This window comes from Grus americana, chromosome 1 (assembly GCF_028858705.1).
Source record: "Grus americana isolate bGruAme1 chromosome 1, bGruAme1.mat, whole genome shotgun sequence".
NCBI lineage: Eukaryota > Metazoa > Chordata > Aves > Gruiformes > Gruidae > Grus > Grus americana.
In genome coordinates, this window is record NC_072852.1 from 25,473,693 (window position 1) to 25,489,184 (window position 15,492).

General features: G+C 37.2%; 1 protein-coding gene across 12 annotated transcripts in view; it reads left to right on the plus strand.

Moving 5' to 3' along the window:
• CADPS2 (calcium dependent secretion activator 2) overlaps nt 1–15,492 on the plus strand; it is a 508,886-nt gene that overhangs the window by 279,666 nt on the left and 213,728 nt on the right. For 11 of the 12 annotated variants that reach the window (XR_008574138.1, XR_008574139.1, XR_008574137.1 and 8 more), the window contains 3 exons: nt 3,612–3,686; nt 7,155–7,238; nt 7,356–7,388. Coding sequence is in view for 8 of the 12 variants with exons in the window: in XM_054803630.1 (XP_054659605.1) it covers nt 3,612–3,686; nt 7,155–7,238; nt 7,356–7,388 (192 nt within the window). In the remaining 4 variants the exon portion in view is untranslated. Of the gene's footprint in view, nt 1–3,611; nt 3,687–7,154; nt 7,239–7,355; nt 7,389–15,492 lie in introns of those variants that run through there. The other variant, XR_008574141.1, reaches the window with a different exon arrangement.

Below are 15,492 nucleotides of genomic sequence, written 5' to 3' on the forward strand. Positions count from 1 at the left end.
TTTCTCAAACAGTTGCCTGCCTGGCTTCTTAGTTTCAGTGTATGTAATCTTGGGTAGTTATACGGTGAGCAGAATTCCACATCCTTCTTTCCTGAACCAGAAGCCAACAAGTGCTACTCCTTTACAGTCCATGGATCCCAAGTCAAATGAATAGCAGCAGCAAAGGAAACCTTTTCTGTCACACAACGTTCAATCCAGAGATTTTTTTGGCCTTTGTTATTTCTGATAAATAGTTTAAAACCTGTTAACTTATAACTTTGTGATCTAGATGCTGCAGTATTCTGGCAACATTCACCTTTTTGAGTATGATAGGTAAGAATCACACAGGAAATATTGCTGGAGGCAAGAATCAAGTAGAAAATGTTTCTGAGGCCACTTAGGTTGACAAATTGTTAGATACAAGCAGGACCTTAGATCTGAGTCACAGCTTATTTGTCGTTTTGTGTAACTGGGTAGCAAGAACAGAGTAAATGCCATTGGTCTATACTGTTGAGTGCTTCATAGCAAAACATGTACAGAAGCTACTTTAGTTGTCTCAGAATTCCAGCCTCTCAGTACTCTATCATGCTTATAAAAGAAGAGAGACATACTTTTCAATTTGGGGAAAAATGATTGACATGCCATTTCAGTGGAATGTGCCACAGCCAGTGCTATGTATATCTGTAGAAAATTTTAGGGGAAAGTGGGCTTTAGTTCAATGGACTTTGTTTCTGAAGCTATTTTCCTTCATACAATTCAAGGAGGAGGCTCGTTTAACTGCACAAGTACGAGGGGAGTTTAGCCAATTTGACAGTAAAAGTGCAGAGACAATTTAATATGTATAGAATATTGTAATGTTATACGTTGGCAGTAGCAGATTCTGTTCAGATGATCATGTGCAATTTATTTTTACAGCCGTTCAACCTTAAAACAAACAAGGGAAAGCTAGCTTGAAAATCTTTTAAACAAAACAGAAACCAAAATACCTAAGTAATTAAAAAAGCCACCTCCAATATTGGGTCGCAGTAAGGTAAAATAGAAAAGAAAATTGAATATATTGTGGAATTGAGCAAGTTACAGTTCTCAGCTCATCACCACAGGATTTAGGAACAAACTCCTCTGTTCCCCAAAAGCACAAATGTCAAAAGGCACTAAAATACTTTGCCTCCTTCCAAATGCTAGTAGGAGCAGAGAACCACACTTGGAAGCCAGGCGGATTGTCCTCAAAAGCCAGTCCTGTTTGGTTACATCTCATGACACACTTCACCACTAAGCGCAGTTTTCTTCTGTGTACCTCCTACAGCTGCAGCTATATTTCGTATTTTACTGGGAGTTACTCTAGGGCAGCTGGAAATGCAGAGCTGTGTCCTACATTACCTCCTTCAGGGGCTTTGGGATGATGCTGAAAATCTCCACAATGTGTATTCAAATAATTTAGCTGTGGGAGCTGACTTGGCTGGATTCAGACTCCATGTGGACTGCGGTCACTTCAGCCAGCAGAGGAACATAAAGGCACAACTATCCATAAATGTGTTTGGAAAAGGGGCGAGGATTTGTCTGCTCTCATTGAGCAAGCTTGGCAGAAGTAGAAAAGTCCTACAAGTGCTGATTTCAGGATCGTGCATACAACCTTGTTAGCTCATACGATTTTATCATTAATTCTATGATATTTGCCATCTTCTTAAAGGCTGTCTTCTGGAGTCAGATAATCTTCCATGAGGATCTGAAGTTTTGTTTTAGTAGAAGTTGGCATTGGGGAGGAGTGGGTTAAAAAAATTATGATCTCATGGTTTGCAAAATAAATCCTGAAAAAAATTCAGATTCAAAAATTCAAAAATTATTTCTAAAAAAAGTCATAATTTTGGAAGCTTGTGACTTTTGAATAATTTTATTTAGTTCTTGTTTTTCGTGGTCACACAGTGAAGTTACTGATTATATTCCATTCCTGCAAAATTATATTTGCCCGGGGGGGGGGGGGGAAGCAAAACTGTAGGAACTCATCTTAGAATATACATAGATCCATTAATTTAATGTGCTGTGGAGGTAAAGTTGCAGACACTTTATGGGAGGGACAGCTGAGAGTTTTCATGGATCTTAGGAATATGCATAGTTTTGACATGCATTTGTGGGAGAGTAATTACTGTTTTCAGAGAGTAAGAAACCATTGCCTTCTGAAGGCTGTGTAAGTGACAGATGTCACAGGCAGTTTGGGGTCATTTAAGTCCTTAGCAGATCAAGAGAATATTATCTTGATCAAGACATTAATATGGTTAGACTAAAATATATCTGGAATTGTGGACAGTTCTCTGATGTATTTCTAATAAGCTCTTTCACTATTCCAGGATGTTTGCTGCTGTTTGTCCGAGATGTGTATTCACATTTTCCAAGTGATTTTAAACTTTAAAAGAAATTAAACCCAAAAATTAACCCGCTTGGAGTTGATACCTGTAACAGATACGTACGTGTGGGCAAACACTCATAGTATCTCATAGTTTTATTCTCTCTTAATTTAAACACAGGTTTGGTAGTTGTGCTGTTTAGCAAATCATTCCTAAATATATTGAGCAGATCAGATTTAATGTTTTGGTTTGTATGGCAACTCTGAGACAGATGAAAAATAGCCTTTAAAAACTTACAACTCTGAAAACTATTCAGCTGGCAGCTGCTAAGTTAGGCTAATGTTTATACTGACCTCAGTACTTTTACTCTGAGCATTATGCTGTTAGCTGTTCCAAGTAGCCTTGAACTATGAAGACAGGGTTAGTCTTTACAAGTCACATTTTCTGTGAAGTGGCTATTGGGGACAATCTTTGCTGTCAGATAAATGTTTCTGAAGGAAGAATTACTGTTTAAATTGATGTGCCTCCTTAACAGAATGGGATCCCTAGTTCCTGTTAATTTTGGGAGGGAACTCTGTAGTATTGTCTAAAAAGTCTTCCAGATTTATTTTAAAAGCATTTACTTAAAGGCACCTTTTTTATGAAGAAGCACAAGAAAAAGGCTATGGAGAATGAAGTCTGTTTTATTATGCCTTTTATGGCCTATTAATTTGTTACCATCTATTCTACTTTGTTGATGAAATTTTAATTTTGCCCTTGCTTGAGCATATTGTAAGATTTGTATAAACTGCAGCTAACTGTGCTAACAGAAAGGCTCTTTTAGGACGAACAATTGGAGCCCATTTTATTTCTAGAGGACATTTAAAATAACTTATGAATGAGAGTTGTCAGACATGAAATGCTGTATTAATTAAATCTTATTCTAGTCTTTTTGCTTCTCCAGCTAAACCAACCCTTTAGAAAAAAAATACATGGCCACCTTAATTATATAGGAGAAGACAAAAAGTATCCTTCACATTCCTTCGCCTGAATAAGAATAAGAACTCAATTCATCTAAATAATAACCCTATTAGCTGCTTAACTCAACAGTGTACATGGGAAAATTTTCAACACAGAATGTAAGAAAGTGTTGATTGGGTGGATCGTTTTCAAGGGTTTGTTCTTCTGATGTTCGAAATGATAATTTTAAGTAAATCTGATCTGGCAGGGTTATCAGCTTTGTACCATTTATGACTTATGACAAAAGTGTGTGTTCATATACATGCTAATGCTTCTTTATCTTTTGAAATACAGCAACAATACCATTCAAAAATAGATGACTTGATTGAAGAAACTGTTAAAGAAATTATTTCACTTCTCGTTTCAAAGGTAAAACTATTTAGATTTTAATTTGTAATAAAGCAGAAAATGTATCTCTAATAATTGAACTTCTAAAGTGTCTTTACATATCACACAGTTTTTCTATACACAGTGAGATTGGAGGGGACAACAACATGATTTGTAAATAATAGTCATGCAGATAATATTGAATTTACAAAAATAATTTTTATAACTCATTAGGTAAACAATTTCAGTGCAACCTGCTAATCAGATAAGTTTCTCTTCTGTATTTCTGTTATAGATAAGAGCTGCTAGCAGCTAGTAGAACTGGTAGGACTTGATTATGTTAATATTATCTTAAGTAATAGCATGTTTTATTTTTTGTTTAATTTTTCACATGAAAACTTTCTTCCTATCACTAAGTAGTATTTAAATTTTGTATTTAGAGATGGACAACATCCAGAGTGTCAGTATAACTTTTTAATGAGATTTTTGTTGCACGAACCATTTCATTTAAAAATATGTTATAAGTTGTTATTTCTTGAAATTGACTTTGTAGGTTTTTATATTTAAAAAAAAAAAAGTTTTGACATGATGTAGGATCTTGGAGAATAAGGGAAGAAAACTTAAACAATGTCTTGTGTTACTGTAGCACTTCTACTCCAGTAAAAGTCTTAAGTGCTTGATAGAAAAGAAAAGTTTTCAGTCGATAATAGTTTGAAGGACCCAGCAAGTAAGGACAGAAAAGAAAGATTTTATAAGAAGTTTTGTTATCTGTGCATTGCAAACTACCCAGAAATATCTGATTTTCAAAGCAGGGGAAATAAGCCATGCATTTACAATTTGTGAGTTGGTCACATAAAAAACAAATAAGAGTCCGGTCATATTTTCATTATGCCTTCGGTTTCACTTGTCACAGCTGGCTGGCGGGGATGGGGGCAGCGGGAATCTCCTTTCGGATTGACACCCACCATGCTTGCACAGGAGTTGAAGAGGAAGGCTTTGTAGAATCATTGTAGAAGTTTAAGCAAAATGTGTCCACTTACTGAGAAATGTGTAGAAACCACACATTTTTTTCTAAAGTGAAGTTTTGATGTAAACATAACTACAAATGGTTCAACTGGACAATTTTGAGTTTTACATGCTGCCTGTCATCACTCTGAACTAACCTGTCAGTTTATGGTTTTAGTGTTACTGAAGAGGAAGAAAGGGGAATTTAATCAGAGCAAATCATGCTATTAAAAGTTAAACCTTTTGATTATTTTTTTTAATATCTGAGATTATAGAAGAAGGAAGAAAATAGTAATATTCCTCCTGGGTATACATACAAGAAATTCTACAGAGGGATTTGCATTATTATACTATTACCAGAGGTTGAAATCTTGGAAGGGGAAGCAAATATTTTGTGTCACTGGCTGATCATTAGAAGCTTAACCAGTCTCTCCTCACTTGAGATGTGAAATGCCAATGACATCCTGATTGCTTCTGTTTCAAGGCGGAAAGCCTCTGAGGGTGCAGAGGAAGTTGATGTTTCACTCCTGGTTTTGGCCAGGAAAAATGCACATCAATGTGCATGATATCCATGTGTGTTCATTTTTGTTCATCTAATATATTTTCATTATTTTTTAGCCTTTGCCTCTCTATTATTGCCTTTGCGTTCCAGTGAAATAAGTGTTTCAATCATTGGGTTTAGTTGCAAGTCATCTATGAAAATGAAAAGAGTACTTTCACTTCAGTGAGACTGTACTTGGTAAAGGCTATACTGTGCATTTTGTATGCAAGACTTACCAAGCTAAAGCATTTAACAAATCACAGGAATGGTAGAAAACAGGGAAACAAAGCACAGTGTGTCTCAGGGTAACCAATTCAGAGAATGCGAGATATATGCAGAAATGCTCTTAGAGCTTTACATGTCTGTACACTGAGATCTCAGAAAACAAGTCTCCAGCTTCGTAACTAAACCTTTCATTTAAATGGACATCTTGACACTGCAATGTTTTGTTCTCTGTTCTTTTTGTGTCCCGCTTGTATCAGAACCATTTGTTGGCACTGTGGACACCATGTTGTCTGTGAGATCAGCCCCTTCCATAGCAGGTCTTTGCACAGTAAGATTGAACACCCTTCTGCAGAAAATATCCTTGCCAGTCAGATAAAATGAGATAAAGTATGAACAGCAGCTTCTCACAGGCATGCAACGGCAAAGCAGAAAGCTGGTATCTGGTCTAATAAAGGGACTGTAATTATCCTGTGCGTGGTGTGCAGAAGCAACTGCCATTCTCTCCAGTAGCTCATGATGTGGTTTTATTTCTTGATCGGCACCTACGTACTGGTGTCTTAATTAATCACTGTAAATATGACAGGTTAGATTGATAAATGACAAATGTAAGTTTGCACTTGCTCCTGCTCCTTGAACTGTTAAGAGCAGGGCTTATTGTAAAGTGATGATCTCAGTTCCTCTGGAGGTGACACTGTTGTGACACTGTTACAGTGCCCATTAACAGCATGCCAGATGGAATTTTGTTCTGTCCTCACACTCATAAAACGATACTCGTGGTTGTGGGAATGACTGTGTTGGGAGCAAGGGATGACTTTTAAAACAATCTTTATATAAACTGGAAAGCAATTCATACGTGTAAAATAAATGCACACGAATACGATGGCTGACAGATATTTTATGTTATATACCATGAATGACTTGAGCAACATAGCATCACAGAGGGACGTGAGAAGGGAATTTGTTTGCTTTAAGGCTAATTTGGGGGAGTTTAAACATAAAGGCTATAATTAATGCAATTAATAAGATTTTTTTTGTCAGAAATAAATGTTGGCAAAAACACCTTTTGATGCCACTAGCTGAGGAGTCACGCTCCTCAGAGAATCGCAGGTGAAGGTATGGGGGCGAGGAAGCACGCCGTACAAGAAATTTGGGGCCTACATTTCCTTGCCCCTTCTTGGCCATGTAGTAGCAGCTGAACAGCACATGCCGCTGCTGAAGATAAGCTGACGGAAAACACTACTGCTATTACACTGTTGGGTGACATCAAGGCTAGGTTTCTATTCAAGAGCAAAGATAAGAGGAACATGATACCGAGATAATCGGCTTTAACAATCATGCTCCATCATCTTTGAAGCTGTGATCTTAGAAACTGTGGTGCTGGAAAATAACATGTGTTTTCTACCCAAAATACATGCTGGGTACACACACTCTCATATTGAGCCACGTGTTCCAGAGGCAGCAAAGTTGTGTTCAGTAGCAGGCCCACATCAGGAGAATTTTTGGGCTGGGTTTCTGTTTCTGTAGTGATTTGACCCAATCAGTTCAATTGATAGGTGAAGCTGAGGAAAGAATGTTGTCCTTGATTTTAGCACTTTGTGCAATGGAGAAAGTGATAAAATTTACAGTTTGCATTGCCCTGCTGAACAATAAAAATCTGAGGAAGAAAAACTCACATTCTCATTCAAAATATTTACTTTTCATACTGTGCATTTAGATTTTTCTCTGTGCTTTTCCTCCAGGTTGTTTCAGTGTTAGAAGGTGTGCTGTCTAAATTGTCAAGATACGACGAAGGCACTTTCTTCTCGTCATTAGTTTCATTCACTGTAAGTGTTTGGATTCACAATGGTTCTGTTCTTCTTTCTGTGCATAATTCTGAAATTGTGCACAATCTGTAGTAATAAGCACTTACTGTGTGTTGTTTCATTTTTAATTTTCTAAAGGTGAAAGCAGCTGCAAAATATGTTGACGTTCCCGTAAGTACAACCCTTTTAATTTATTTTTTCTAGTGTTCATAATAATTCAAAAAGTAGGGGTTTTGTTAGCTCACATTTTTTATTGTTGACATTTTGCTTTCCTACAGAGATTCATTATAGTTTTACACGGAGTATTTAAACAGCCACTACAACCCTTAGAGGGCATTTCATTTCCCTCAAGCAATGAGTAACTCTCAAAGCAAAGCTTAGAAATGCACTTTTTCAGTTGTGGAAGAGCAAGGATTGTAACTTAGATACTCTTTGTAAGGGCCTTTCCATCATTTGGATAAATTGTTCAAATGTACAGGATAAGCAACAAGTAACAGCATCATACTCAAATATCTTTTATTGATTTCTTACTTCAGGACTCAATCTTGCTTATTTAATCCCTTGCTTGCTAAATCTCTGTTTGATTTACTATTGCTTATGCAATGTTTGTGTGGTATAAATGAAAACTAAAAAGGGTACCTGTTGGAGCTCTTCGACACATAAAAGCAAAACTCAGCTATTAGAATATTTTTATTAGAGTATCATAGTAAAATATCTTTCCTTTAAAAAAGCAAGGAAGAAATTATCAAATATTGTCATTATCGCTGTCAATAAAAATCCTTTGTCTCACAAGTCTGCGTTCTCTTCCCTCACAACATGATTGTAAGACCATCTTATTTTCCAATCATAGCAAAAAAAGACTAATATTATTATATTAATGACCTTCCAAGAAATAAAATTACGAATATAGAAAAACGCCAGACATGCTAGACTGTATGGTTCTAGAAACTTTCAGCAGTTCTGTACTTTGAAATATAACACTTGCAAGCTTACGTTATTACATATTTTTTAAAAAAACATGCATGCTAAATAAAAGGAAAAATCTCTATTGTTATTTTGCTATCTTCATATTCGCTTTATTCATAAGATAACCAATTGTAACATTTTTGTTTGGATGATGTTCTAGAATTTTTTTTATTTAGTTATGTGTGGACTTTTTCTTTTCCTTGAATTGTATAAATGCTCTTGTGTTTTATAAAAAAGAAAAAAAGTAGGCCCAATCTTGCATTCAAAGGGATGACCTCATATCAAATCCAGTTAATCTAGAATACCTCTTGTTAATATATTGTGCTGTGGAGCTGCCCCAAAAGGTCCTTGGTGAGGCACTTAAGACTCAAAAGCCTAAGGAAAAAATTACTGAACAAACTAGGAATTCATTGACTTCTGTTAGGTAACGTGACAAACTCTCCAAATTACATAGAATATCTATGAGAAGGAGATGTCAAAGTCTTTTACCATTAGCCTGGATATGTTGATGTTGAAGTTAGCGATAAAGATGAGACTGAAAAATACCTTTGCCACAAGCTCAGGGGAATATTGCGAGTCAGGTCACCCAGGGATGCAGTGCTCCGGAGAGAGGGGAGGTGTTGCTGGAGCCCTGTTGCCTTTTTCACATTCGCTGAGTGGTGTTGCTTGGTCTGAAGAGGCGACCAGGTTATAGTCAGGCTTTCAGGATCCTTGTATTTTTACATCCCCCTTGCTTTTCAGCTGTCCCACACACCTTTCCCACAGGCCAAGGTCTGAACTGCGCTAGAGTAACAGTACTACAGTGGTAAACTACAGGTGTCAACTGTACTTCAGGGAGGCTCTGGATCTGACCAAGGAAACATTTTCCAAATTCTGGAGGATATTCTTCCTGGATTGAAGGAATTTCCTAGTCTGGGGTTTGGTTTTGCTTCTCCACATTCTTCCCCTTGTTGTGAAGACGCAGTTGAGGCCAAGAGGAGTTGTTACTGTCACAACTGACAGCGAGTGTCCGGTCTGAATAGGATCTAAAATCACCGCTTGTGGAAGTTACAAATTCCAACCGCAAAAGGAGGCTGTAAGTCATGGTGTTACAAGGCCATCTCCTGGGCTCACAACTGAAGTGAGAAGTGGGGGGGCGGGGGGAGTGGCACAGGGTGAGGACTTTACTCTGAGCTCTTGGTGGTGTGATGGTAGCCTAGCAAGCCTGCACTGAAGCTAATTTACTGCCTCGTGTGGCTGTATTTTGAACCGATACGGTTTAAAATCTCTTGTCCCTCCTTACCATATAGGTGCATATATGGAAGTGACTTAAAGGTGACCACAGTAGGCCTTTTCTTTTGATATAGTTGCAAATATGTGCAAAATTGCACGTTGTTCAATGACCACATTCTGCCCCCATGCCCTGCCTCCATTCAAGGATCTCACTGGGTCACCTTAGCGCTGTCCTTGGGGTCCCTGAAACAGAGCTGTTGATCGCTTGGTGGATCTAGGGGAGAAGGAGGTTGTGGGGGGCAAAAGGCCTTTGGGGTTTTTTCGAGTGTGTGAATTCAACAGAGTTTTTGAGCTTTGATTACCAGGCTCAATATTTGGCAAAGAGGGAAAAATATACTGGTTTATAGTGAAATAAGAAGAAACTAACTAGACAAGAGATGTTAGAAGAAAATGAAGGTAGTACTGAGCAGAACGTTTTAGAGAGAGGGGATGAGAGGTAAAGGGGATAAAAAAGTTAAAAGGTAAATAATAAAGGATTCAAAAAGAAGGGGGACATTCTTGACGATTCTTGGTCATTTTGAGGAAAAGGTTAATTCTATTAATATTGAGAGGGGATTTAGACATTAAATAGTTGGGCACAAAGGTGCACACTCCCCAGAAGGCATCCCTCAACTTCTCAGGGCCATGGTGGGAAATGTAGACACAGACTTGCAGTTCATTTGGCAGATATGTTTATAAAAATGTTGCTATCCACCCTTCTATTCATTAATCTGGCCAGAGAGTTATGAATAACTTCATCCAAAAAAGTTTCTTTTTTTTTTTTAAGCTGTTTATAAAATGTTCAACATAAGCCTCCATTTTTCAGAATGCCCTTTAGGAAGTGGGATGTTCACAGTCACAAGGAGCTGTCATTGCTTTCCCCAGCCATTGCGTAGAGGGCTATATGGACACTGTGTGTGTTTTGGTATTTGAAACACCAACAGAAATACTAGGAACAGCGCAAAATAACCCAGACTGTGAAGAGTAACAACAATGAAGGCTTATGATTTCCTAAAAATAATAATGAAAAAATCTAGTTACTATTATGCTCTTCTTGTTGGTAATTGTCACAGTACGCCATTTTCTGAAGTGAAAGAAACTGTGGCTGCTGTGCATGTGAAAGAAACCAAATGTTCAGAGGTAAATAACAGAAAAGTTACAAATATAGGCAGTAGAGCAAGGATGCAATTTGTTCTCTTGTTAATGCTATCTTTTGATGTTTGGGAATGCAGGAAATTATTTAGGTTGTGGTTTTTTTTAAACACTTTCCCCCATCCTCTAGAATTCTTTGTTAGTTTCTCTTAAAGCCCAAGCAATCCTTAGGAGATGTGGAAGTACAACCTGTCTACTTTTCTTTCCTTTTTTGTAACATTCTGTTCACAAAGCCAGTTAATTAATGAGAATAGGGAAAGAATGCAGTAGAATTGGGGACAAAAAAATGTATATGGTTAATCTCAAATTATTATTATTCCTCAATCATGTAGATAATTTCATTGTGTTCAGTTTCTCATCATGTAAGTCAGTTTGGCACACAAATAATTGTGTCTCTAGCGGGTCATTTCTACACACATTTGCCTCATTTACAAATATAACCAGAGCAATTACTCATACAAATTGAGCATCCAGTTACATGCATATTTATATACTGCTTTTTGTTCGGAAAGGTATGTTTGAATCCCTTTGTAGGAGCCAGTAATCTATGCCAGTCATGTAGAGGGCACAGAAGGAACCTAATCCTCCCTGACGTCATGTAGGCCACCTGTCATACCAAGCGCAGAGAGGCCACGTGAAGGACCCAGGGCTGACAGCAGTGCACAGCTCGCACAATGCCAGCCCTCTCGCTCCGCTCTTGCCTTTATGCGGAGATCAAAGGTATGGAAAGGGGCCTCACACATGTGCCAGTATTTGACTTATGGGGTCCTGTAGAGGCCAGAGTAGGAACTCTGCCTCCTACCAGGCACATACACGTTGGGATCTTCCACATACCTCCGTTTCCAAATGTCACACTTGTACCGCATGGCCTCATTGAGCTGGTTTTAAGAAGCAAATTACTTTTTCTGGGAAATCACTGTTTTCCCAGGTGTGGCCATATTGTGCCATTCATTTTTAAGCAAGATTTAGTTAGAGATTTCTGTTTAAAAATAAAGAGCTCAGAACAGTCATTATTGTCATGCTCAGGGCTTCTCCTGCCTTCCTGCTCCTCCTGTTCTGTATACCCAAACCTGGGAACTAACCCTTCCATTTTCAGATCCATAAAAATAACCTATTGCAGAATTAGAAGGAAAGCCCTGCATCATCTGTTTTAAGTCAGCAGTATTTTTGATGTACCTCTTAAACAGAAATCAGAAGGATGGCTGCTAAGCAGTAGGAAAGTTAAAATAACATAGAGCATAGTTATTTGGGGTGAAAAAATGTGTTTTAATACCTGGTTTTGTCATAGGAACTGTAGCATTTTTAAGACCTTTTGCACTACAGAATGAAGTTCCTGGTGCAGACACCTGCATGCCTGTGTTGCCCCATGAATGCAGTGAAACTATACATACATGAAAAAGTGTTTGCGTAAATGCTTGCAGAATCACAGCTTAAGTTCTGCATGACAGTTCTCAAAATACACGTTTAGCCTTTGCCAAGGTTGTTTCTTCTTCTACAAGAAGGTGTACTAGAAGCAGGGAAAATGCATTGTATTTTTTCATTTAAGCAAAATATTATTTTTCAGAACCACATGAGAATAAAATGTTACCTTTATAATAGACTGATTATACAAATTATGCATCTTCCTGCCTGGCTTATGTCTTTTTGATATATTGGAAATGAAGGGAGCGAGGATCTTGTCATAAGTAGTAGTAGTTTCTATTCCAAAAATATTTTAATGATCTTTTAATTCTGTTGTTCCAAAGCCCAAGTGATGAACCTTGCAGTATGTAGAGGAGACATTTCAGGCAGTGAAATTTTCCAACGTGCTCTTTCATTTGGTAGTGGACACTGAATAAGGAGCTCCTGTGTTTCTCACAATAGCCCCCTCCAGCTCATCACTCCTTTTCATTTCATTGTTACATCCAGGCTGTAGTTAAAACGTCTCCCTCCAGGATGCAGGGGAGGGGAAGGGGGTGGAGACGAGAGCAAACACAAAATGGGATGAAGTTTGTTACTATATAGTTAGTCTCTAGCATCTGTTCTCTGAAACATGAATGCTTTGACAGGATAGCAACTCAGTAAAACTAGATACTTTCTTCATTAATATTCAGTAATATTAGGAATACAAATTTGTTTAATACTCTCTGATGTTAAGAAATGTTCTGTGACAAACGCCAAAGTGAGAATAAACATAACTCAAGTATTTACAAATGTACACGGGGTTTATTGATCTTTGTGTCCAACTGTTGCATTGCAAAAAGCTGTGCAGAAACTTTGGTGTATCTCTCCTGTAGGGAAAGGCTAATATTAGTGGCACTATTAAGCTTGTGGCAAACCTTTCAGCAGCAAAAATATTTGAGTGCCTGGAAATCAAGGCAATGCGTTACTTTTGACTGGGTCCCTCAGGCAAATTTTGCCAGTGGGAGCGATGTGTGTGAGTACAGCTTCTACGTCATCTTGGAAACCGGAATAATGTGTTTTAAAATTTGCCTCCTTGTTAAATAGACACTATGATAATGTTTTCCTGTTTAAAGGGGGAAAGTTAGGCTGTTTCTTCTTTATCTGAATTTGTTGCTATGAAAAAGTGCCTGTCGATCTGGACCCACCTACCAGTGAATAGTAAAAGAGACAACCTGCACCTGTGGGATTAGCTGCAGCAGCAGGAAGTAAGAGCACTTGCAGTATATAATTAACAAGGATTTTTTTTTTTTTTCCCCCAAACAGCATGTTCATCTTGCCAGGTTAACTAGTGATTAACCCTAAAAAAGAATGTGCTGAAGCCTACACCCTTGTTTAAACTCATTCACTCGCCAGTGTATTCAGTTACTTGTGTAACCAGCGACAAAGTAACCCTATTTACAACTCTTCATTTCCTGGTATTTTATTTGATGTCTTTGTGTTTCCAGTTTCTCCATTCATCTCTTTGTTTGGTTCTCTTTCATTTTCAGATAGGCAAAACATCTTGTCTGCTGTTCTGAATAAAACAAACCTACAATAACTTTTTATCTATCATAAAAAACCACTTTTTTTCTTGGGGAAGTTTTCAGACAGAATACCTTTTTTACACTTATCTGGATAAATATACCAGGTTAAATTCTTCTCCTAAAGACGTGCAAATAACTCTCTCCCCTTAACTTCAGCAGATGTTTTGCCAGAGATTCAGAAGAGCAGAATTTTTGATTTTGGGTATAGAAGTGGAGACTGAGTTGCTTAAGTCTGTCTGATATTAGTAATGAAATGCCCACTGAGACAGTTATTTAAAATATATCTCAGTTTCTATTTGTTTGTCTCTTAAGGTACATCCAATTGCTTAATTGTTGTTTGGGTTTTTTTATTCTACATTAACCTGGGGTTTTGTTCTGAAGTTTAATAGTCCAAAATAGAGCAATAGAGGATCATGCAATCGGAGGTTCCCATCGAATGCATATTCCCTATTACAAATAGTTAAAACATGAAATATAGCACTAAGCCATTTTTTGATGCTTATAGTAGCTTTCTTTTCTTCTTTCACATGTTTAGAGGAAACAAATAAATTCAATGCATGCAATATGGAGAGATGAGGAAGTATTCGATATACTGTTGGTTCATTCAATGTTTAATGTGTGTTTTGCCCACGATGAGCAAAGATGGTTAACTCACAATGATTTTGGTGAGATTCTAAAAGAGAGTCATACTGTTAGAGTATTGATTATCTTCCTTACCCAGACATATTTCTACTGTAGGCAGACACTGTTTAAAAGGAAAATTAATTTTTTTTTCCGCAGCAATTTCAAAGATAATTACCCTGCACACATTAAAGAAGGATGAAGTGTTTTAAAGAACTGTAATTCTAATTGGTAAATGTCACCAGCTGTTGCAGTTACTCTTACTTGTGTATATTCTTTTAATGATTACACTCCTGTGCCACAAGCTACATGAAAATATATTCACTAGGTGTGAAATTCCCATATGTCACAGCTTCAAGACTAGGTAAACATCTCAAAGATAAGGGGAGAGTTAGTGCTGATGGGAAATGTTATTTTTCTAGCTTGGCTGTCTGCAAGATGAACATTTTTTCTTGAACTTAGTAAAAGAAGAAATTGCACAAATCAGAGAACCATTAGGTTTTAGCATTCAGTGGAAGATTCATTTAATATTTGAATATATATATCCAAGAACTATAACCAGCCTTTCATTTGTTAGATTATCTCCTTCACCCATGCCTGGAGATTTCAAAATATTTTCCGGTTATCCCTCCAAGTTAAACCTAGTCCAATTCCTATAAATTACCTGTCAGATTTTAGAAAGTACATAAGGTTTCAACGCTAATTGTATGTATTCTTTTGTACCATCACAAATTACTATACTAAGGTAAGATATGGAGCTTTCTGTTTTAAATCTCCTTGACTTTGTGATTTAGTTTAATTTAAAAACATTTCTGTCACATTTTAATAAAGGCACATTTTTATGAAGGAAATACATTGATTTCCATGAGCCAGGTTTTCCAACAGAAAACTGGTTTATCTATTGTAATCTTACATTTTTATATCTATACTTAGGATCAAGGTGTATAACTCAGATGTAAATATAAATGGTCTTGCTTTCCTCTTAAGAGTTTCATGTAGGCATGTACGTATGTGATAAGTTTTTGAAATGAGCTTTCATTGCCTCTGGAATGACCAATCTAAATGTGCAGGAGACATTTCAGTTTTTCAGTGTGGGTTTTGGAGATGCTAGGAGTGTTAAACCAGGCCGTCATTCCCCATTTAGCTGTTACTTTTAAGAAGTAAAACTGCCATCGATGCACATGTATAAATGAAAAAGAAAATGCTCTTATTTTGGATCTTATTCCTATGTGTGTCCATGGTACATTCAGGAGAAGAGAGATGAAGCTCATGATACAAGAGATTTCACTCACTGAAGTTTTGAGGGGAGAATACTCTCA